The sequence below is a fragment of the Galleria mellonella genome, unplaced genomic scaffold, assembly GCF_026898425.1.
Source record: "Galleria mellonella isolate WM207_F2 unplaced genomic scaffold, CSIRO_AGI_GalMel_v1 utg173, whole genome shotgun sequence".
Lineage (NCBI taxonomy): Eukaryota > Metazoa > Arthropoda > Insecta > Lepidoptera > Pyralidae > Galleria > Galleria mellonella.
Genome location: NW_026442016.1, coordinates 6,935,106 through 6,943,100, shown reverse-complemented (window position 1 = coordinate 6,943,100; position 7,995 = coordinate 6,935,106). Strand labels below are relative to the sequence as shown.

Genomic DNA, 7,995 nt, shown 5'->3' with positions numbered 1-7,995 from the left:
AGGATTGAGTAATTTCCCATAAAGCCTGCAAGTAATTATATACAACAGATTGTGTACAAAATTGTATAAAGTAAGTGAATATTTAATAAATACTTGGCATATTTACTACTACAGATGCGGTAGTACTGTTACCGGGTATCTACCCGGTAACGATACTACCACAACTCAAAATAATTTTACCTATAAAATTAGATAATTTTATATATAAAAATATTTTGAGTATAAATCGACATCATTATGCAACAACGATAAATTCAAATCTTTTGATGAATTTCACTTACATATTTAAGATTTTACCTGTTTGAATACTTTATTTCCAATTTTTCATACTCCACTGTTACTTACCAGAACAACGGATCCTTTTTATTCCCATGATACGAGCTTAATGTACTTATATATCATGCAGAATGGCTGAACACCTAGGTAAATTGCAGTATTTTAGTTAAAGCGAATGCGTTCTATTAGAATTTTTATTAAACGAACTATGACAATCATATTTAAATATTAAACATTTTCTTGATTGAACATTGTAGCAATTCCAATGTATTTATAAGATAATATATCTTATATATTATCTCGTTCATTATGTATCTCGTTTATTAGTATTACATTTTTATAATAACGGATAATCTATTCATTTCAAATAACGATATACCTAATTCTATATTATCTACTTTGTTTAAAACCAAAACAAATACCCCGCAATCTGAAATAGCGTAGGCGTGTCCCTTATTTTCCTTGTCAATACAAATATTGAAAAATCATTACCTACGTTCACTTCTTTTCTTTTCAAGTGAACACGATTTTCTTTAGATAAGTCGTAAAGAAAATTATTTTCGCTTCAATCGCTATATTTTCGTAGAATTATTCTCACTTCGAACGTAAGTGAATATTTTCATAGGGAATCTTAACGCCTTCCCTTTTTTCCTTTTCCCTTTTATTTCGATTTTCTTCACCTTTGTCTAGATCAAAGTTGTTATTCTCTCTCTGATGAAAATTTAATCTTTTCAATAAATTCCTGTTTCTGTAAATAAAGATAAATATACCTGATTTTTTATAAATAACACTTTTTGTGTCTCCATTCCATTCTGTCTCCAGAATTTCATTAAAGAATACTAACGGAATAACATCACAATATTATGTTACCTCAGTGCTCAAAATAACATAAGTATAAGTAAAATAATTCAAAATAACATAGGTATAAGTGAACCTTATACCAACCTGAACAATTTGGAAGTAATAGAATACTAGTAGTGACCTGCTGCATTAACAAGCAAATTTCAATAAAATCCATTCAGCCATTAAACATGATTAAGTGACAAATATCCAAACATCTTTATAAATTGTTACATTTATAATATTAATAGGATTACAGTATATCCGCAATACGAATTTTCACTGCTCAAATATTTTTCCGCGTACTCATATGTAACATACATAATAAAATACGGGGAAAATATTCGAAAACTATATGAAACTACGCACTGCGGAAAAAATCCTTAGAAAAATCAAATCTACACTTATCCATACATAAGTACGCAGAAAGATCACGATCAGCTAACTGGCCTGCCTTTTCATTCTCACCTATTATCACTCACTGGTGCCCCGCCAGCACATACCGTTAGCGCAGGCAAGGTTACCATTCCATTATCATCTATACAAAAAAAGAAGGAAAAGATTCAACAGTGGGGCGTTCCCTACAGTGATACAATTAAGGAGAATTTGGAATGTTAGTAAAACGGATTAACATACCCTCACTATGCTATACTATATAGAGAAAAATGATAGAGATCAGTTTCCCTAGAAACCATCGTAGTTATTTCCTGTTAAATTCTTCTTGACGAGCTACCTGACATGAGTTTATTTTGCTTGTCATCCTTCAGCCAGTCAACATAAGCCATTAGTGTAAATTAAATTAGCATTGCACTTTCACCTTTTTAAAAAAAAGTGGTAATTATGATGATAACTAAATTACACTTTCATTGTATACAGAACAGAATTATCCATAAATTAAAAGTAGTCAAAATGCATTTCTATTTATTTATTAAATCTTGGCTATCTGTTTGTACATAATAAACTACTATTCACGTAAAAACATATATCTACACATCATTGTCATCAAAATGTTATATATCAAGTTACAACCTTAGTTTCAGAATGATGAATGAAATGTATCGATATCCAAATGTACGCAGTTATATGAAACATTGAATACAAACTATTGAATATTAAGTAAATTAGTTAAATGTGTCATTGATGTAGATACTCATTATATTCTGTATCTAACAGAAAAATTGTGTATAATCATTAAAACTGTTGTAACTATTGTATATATAAAAATAGCAATATTACTAATTGCTAGCAAATGACAAATATTCTGCCTTCATAAGTGGAAATTAAAACAATTTTCTTGAAATACAAATCATTATTACATTTTTTTTTATTAGCTCTACACTTAAATAAGCATGTTATACTCGTTTAAAATATGCCAACATATATTTACCGTCCAGTAACAGTCTTAAAAAGCACATACGTTAAAATTATGAAAATGTATAGTGAATATTTTGTGCAAAAAATAAAATTTGGCACTAAACAGTCAAATGTGCTACATGATTATTAGCATAGTCATACGCCAATGGTATAAAGGATTAACAGGGAAGACTTGATCTGTGGAGTTACTCCCAAAACACCGTCTCAATAAAAAGATTAAAAAAGAAATATATAATTTTACAATTAAATACCATCAATATTAATATTACGGTTGTTTTATGCGACAACAATGGCAATGAAGCTTACAACCCAACTGATAATAAACACTACCCATAGCGAATTAAATATCAACCATAGATGTAAATATACATATTATGTTGAGGTTATATTTATAAGAACCTATAAATCTCGTTTATTTTGGGAGTACTTCAGCTACATTTTGCATTTTGGCATTCATAGTTCATAGGTACGTATAATAATAATATTAGAATATATCCCAATTTTTCGACTCCAACTACATCATTCATGTCGGTGATTGCATGTTACAGTTTATTGCGTATTAGACATTATTGTATTACTAAGACTGATGTCTTCAGATTTTGATAACTTTACCAATTGCTCTAATAATAAATAAAAGGGTTTGTATAGGTTGTAAAGAATAATTGTGGAAAAAAATTGTCAACAAAGTCGTATTTGTTGTAAAAAAAAAAAAGGAAAAAATCCGGAAACAATACCAACAGCAATGGTGTAGTGGATACAAAACAAAATACAAACTTAGTTTAAGAATCACAATGCTACTACGACTTATGACAAAAATATGTCTATCGTCTATGGTCTTTGATATAATTTAACAGAACAATTATTTACACTTTGGACACGAACAATATTTATAGCTGCTCAGCTAATCACTCTATTTGTACTTATTTCAATAAAAAAATATGCACGTCCAACTGTATCACAAAACACCTGCAAAAGCAGCCAACCGCTCCGAACTGTAACAATAAGTAAATTATATAATAATTGCAATTTGAAATATTATCAATTATATCTAAATAACTCAAATTCCTAAAATTTTAAAATATTGAATAATGATAAATAAAAACGAAAATAGATTTTAATGTATACTAATTTATCAACTTAAAAAGATACTATACAGCAAAGCAAATAATAAATCATAAGAACAGTTACTATTGTATTGTATCTATACTTAGAAAGGTAGGTATCTAATAAAATATGAAAAAGGTCTTATTTCAATTATTAACAGTTATATAAAAGATGTCTTATTATATGAACTATAATATTTTGCTACGCATGCAAGCAATGAATGAAATTTTGATGAAGAGACGGATAACCCACTAAGATAACTTCGGTATTATCATAAGTTAGAACGTCTTGTCAACTCGGTCTTCTTTATTTGAAAGGTTGTCATTCTTCTCCCTTGTAAGGTATTTTTTGTATACAACATATTATACAAATGTTTCCTTATTCTCACATTTGAGTGCCTTGTATTATAAGAAACCTGACAATGAATATTTAGAAATATAACCAGAAATAGAAACCCTAAAAACTACAGTAAATACATATAAGCCAACCAAGGATTGAAACGAATATTATTTATACAAAACAACATAATGTAAGATTAATAAATCTGCTGTTAAATTTAAAATTGGAAATTTAAGAAATTCTTTTAAATATCATATAAACTTGTATAATAAAAATAAATTATGGACTAAAATTAATTTCCACCTATGTGAATTTTTAAACATTTCCATTGTTTGAACATTACTTTCATATTTCTTTTTAAAATAAATAAATATTTCGTAAGGCGTAAATTTACTAACTACAAAATAGATACTCACATTAGTGCTACGTTAGAAGAGAGTCATATTCGAAGGGAGTGGGGTCGGCTGCTCGCAGGTGTCACCACAGTACGCCGCCGGATATATTCGACACCTCTATTTGGTCCTCCGCCTCTGTGTCGATAACCGGCACACGTCTTCTCCTATATCGTAATCGGAAACTTGCCCATAGGATCAATGACATTACTATTAAACTTGATACTGCTGCAGTTCCTATATATTGTGCATAATTTGTACGAGCCGATTGGTAAGGAGAATACTCAGATTTTTCATTTGAACTAGTAGCGTATAATTCACCAACGGTAACACTTTCTGCTTCGTCTATTAATATAGGTATAGGTTTGGATCCAGAATTATTCGTCGGTTTTATAATTGTATCTATCTTACTAGTTACATTATTTGGTGTATTCAAACGTTTTCCAGATCGATTTTTTCTTCGAATTTCAACGACATCTTCATAAACAGATATTTTCTTGTAGTTTTGCGTAGGCAATGAATACGGTTCGATATCTAAAAATTTGTGATCAATACTAAACCGATCGTTTTGAAGTTTATTTTGATCCAGCACTTTACTAGATTCTCTGGCTTTAAACACATTACTTTCATTTAAATAATCATTTATGTAAATTTTATTTTCGTTTTTCGAAGGTAGTGGTACATATTTAACTGTAAGTATTGTCATATTATTATTTGCCTTTACCTCTGGTTTATTTTTGTTCTTTTCGGTATTTTTCACATAATAACTGTTGTTTTCATGTTTAGATACTCTCTCTGTTTTATTATTAAGGTAGCCATAATACCTCAATAACTTATTAATCATTTCAGTACTGTAGAGATTTACTGGCGGCAAACTTTCGCTTATTGTAAATGTCTCAGGAAATGTACAATTGTACTTATTTATTTCTGATTTAGCAACTGATGTTGAGTAATAGCAAGTTTCTCCATTAGATAAAGTTTTATTCCAGTTCATCCAATCTTTTAACCACGATTCAGCACTACAATTAATGCTATTACCATGCAATCTTAAAGTCTTCAATTGTACTAAATAAAAAAGTAAATCATTTCTAATTTCAGACAAGTTATTCATTCTTAGGTCTAAATATTGTAAATGTGAGAAAGCAGCTAAAGCTGCTGAATCTGCAAGCAATTGCCTCGCCAATCCTGGACTAGATTGAAGATGTAGCATCTGGACACTTTCCGGTGATGACATAGGAAATGACCCATCTTGTTGTAGCGTAGTAAAATTTAAATAACATAGTCTTAAGTCCCGAAGAGAAAGAGGTCCGTCGAAAGTATTGGATGATAACATTCTTATAGGGTTATTTGACAAATCTAACATCTCTAAGGATAATAGATCATCAAATACATGTTCTTCAATGTAGTTTATATTATTATACTGTAATAGTAAAATCCTCAAATTTGGTAAATTTTTAAGATCCGGTATAGACAAATTTTTTATTAAATTGTTATTGATAGATAAATATTTTAATTCATCTGGTAAAGATTTAGGAACACTTGTTAGTAGGTTTTTGTTCAAATTCAAAAATAATAACATTTCTAGTCTTCCTAAAGAATCGTCTTCAACTAAAACAATTTTGTTGTCAGAAAAATCCAGGGATTGCAACAATGGATAACTGTCTAAATCTCCACATCTAACAGCTGATATTCTGTTTCCAACTAATGATAAAAATCGAACTGAATGTGTGAATGCCTCCGGCACTTGATATAAACCAGTTCTAGATGCATCTATTTGCTGCAGTCTGCGTCCCGTGCCCACCAATAACTGAGTGTCTAGCTGTGTAATTCCCAAATGGGGATTATCTGTTAATAATAATCGTGCTAAATTTGGTAGTAATTGGAGAGCTCCAGGCGCTAATTTTTTTAAGTTATTATGGGATACATCTAAATGTTGTAACAACCAGTTATTAAAATAATTCTCATGAATAAACTGAATGTTATTTCGACTTAAATTAAGATGCTGAAGATTTTTAAGTGGCGTAAAAACATTTGCTAAAATTGTTAAATTATTCTCCGACAAATCCAACGATTCCAATTTTGATAACCCATTAAAACTTTCTTCGAATATGTTGATGATTTCATTTCTACTCAAAATTAGTTTTCGTAAGTTTGAAAAGTTATTAAAGAGGCCTGTGGTTATATATTGCAATTTATTCGAGGATAGGTCAATTTCTCTTAAGTTTTGTGGTTTAATGTTGAATCTTAATTTGACGATGTTATTATTTCTAATAGACAACGAATAAGTATTCAATAACGGTAATTCAATATGAACAGTGCTTTCATTACATGTCTTTCCATAGGTAATAGCAACTTCTGAAAGAGTTTTATTTATGTATTTTTGCGACCATGATGACATCTGTGTGTCTTCATTACAGCATACAGAAGTGTGATATACATTAAAATTTTCTTTGACAGTAACATTGTAGGAACATTTTTGGCATAAAGTTATGTTATTGTTACACATGCATGTTTTTAGGCAAATAGAAGCTAAATTGGTGACTTGCCACGACGATATAATTACTAAAAGTAAGCACTGTTTTAATGATAGAGCCATCGCTGACACAATTTTGTGGTCTTTTAAAACTTTAAGCTGGATTTAGTACCAAGTGGTACTGCAGTTGACTGGATTGAAACATATTAACACCTTTCACATCAGCACTAAAGTCTTGAATTTCACGAAACATACTTGTAAGTTTACACCAGCACAAGCACTCAAGTTGCCGCGGTTATAGCGGCTCTACTGTCACTCATGTTCAATTCTGGCTCAACTGTCACTATTTACCTAAACAGAACACTTAAGTATTATGTAAATTTAATGTAAGAAGAAACATGTGAGAGTACAACACGCGAATGTCACATCAATGTACAGTCGTTGTTATTGAGTCACGTCAGTTGCGAGTGGATAATGTGACAAACAGCACGGCCGAAGTCACGACTGGCGCCAGCGGGTCTGGCCGCGAACTATACGAAGCAAGGGCGAGAGCCTCGGCGCCGGCGCTCTGCCGCCCCGTCTACATCTCTTACAGCCTCATTTTTATATAGTCAACTGACTTCCACACCGCCACTATTTATGTCATACTCGGCGCTCCCTAATACGTTATTTCGTGGACGCAAGTATTTGTAAGTGTAGGTTATATTTTTCGGTCGCTCTCTAGCTGAGATTGCTCCCTGTTGGGCTGTCTCGGTAGGAGAGCATGATTTAAACGATAACTTATTATTGCTGAATGGCTTACTTTGTTTTATATTATCATATCGCTAGTTGGCGAAAAACGTTACGTATTTTAGTAACATTTTTATAATTTGGCGTTCTCTTTGCAAACTCAATATTAAATGATGCAGTAGGTAGATATTGTAGAAATACGAGTATTACCTAATATATGCTCCGATACTTTTTACATATAAATCTGTTTGTGTTTTTTAAATATATCTTGTCATTTTTTCTATTATTTTTAAACATATATATAATATAATAATATTGTAACTAGACAATATCGGTACATAGGAGATAATTAAGAAAAAAAATATCGTGGGGTATTAATAAGAGCAATAGAAGTGCAAATAATAATTTGTAGAATATAAAATAATAATAATATATAATAATAATAAAACTACCACACCAAGTTTGGTG

General features: G+C 30.5%; 1 protein-coding gene across 1 annotated transcript; it reads right to left on the bottom strand.

The window, feature by feature from the left end:
• Positions 1-2,023: 2,023 nt before the first annotated feature.
• LOC113515668 (protein artichoke-like) lies at positions 2,024-7,358 on the bottom strand. Its single transcript, XM_026899929.3, has 2 exons — positions 4,350-7,358; positions 2,024-3,482 (listed from the first exon to the last, which is right to left on the bottom strand). The coding sequence occupies exon 1, from the start codon at positions 6,919-6,921 to the stop codon at positions 4,411-4,413; it is 2,511 nt and encodes an 836-aa protein (XP_026755730.2). The 5' UTR covers positions 6,922-7,358; the 3' UTR covers positions 2,024-3,482; positions 4,350-4,410.
• Positions 7,359-7,995: the final 637 nt, after the last annotated feature.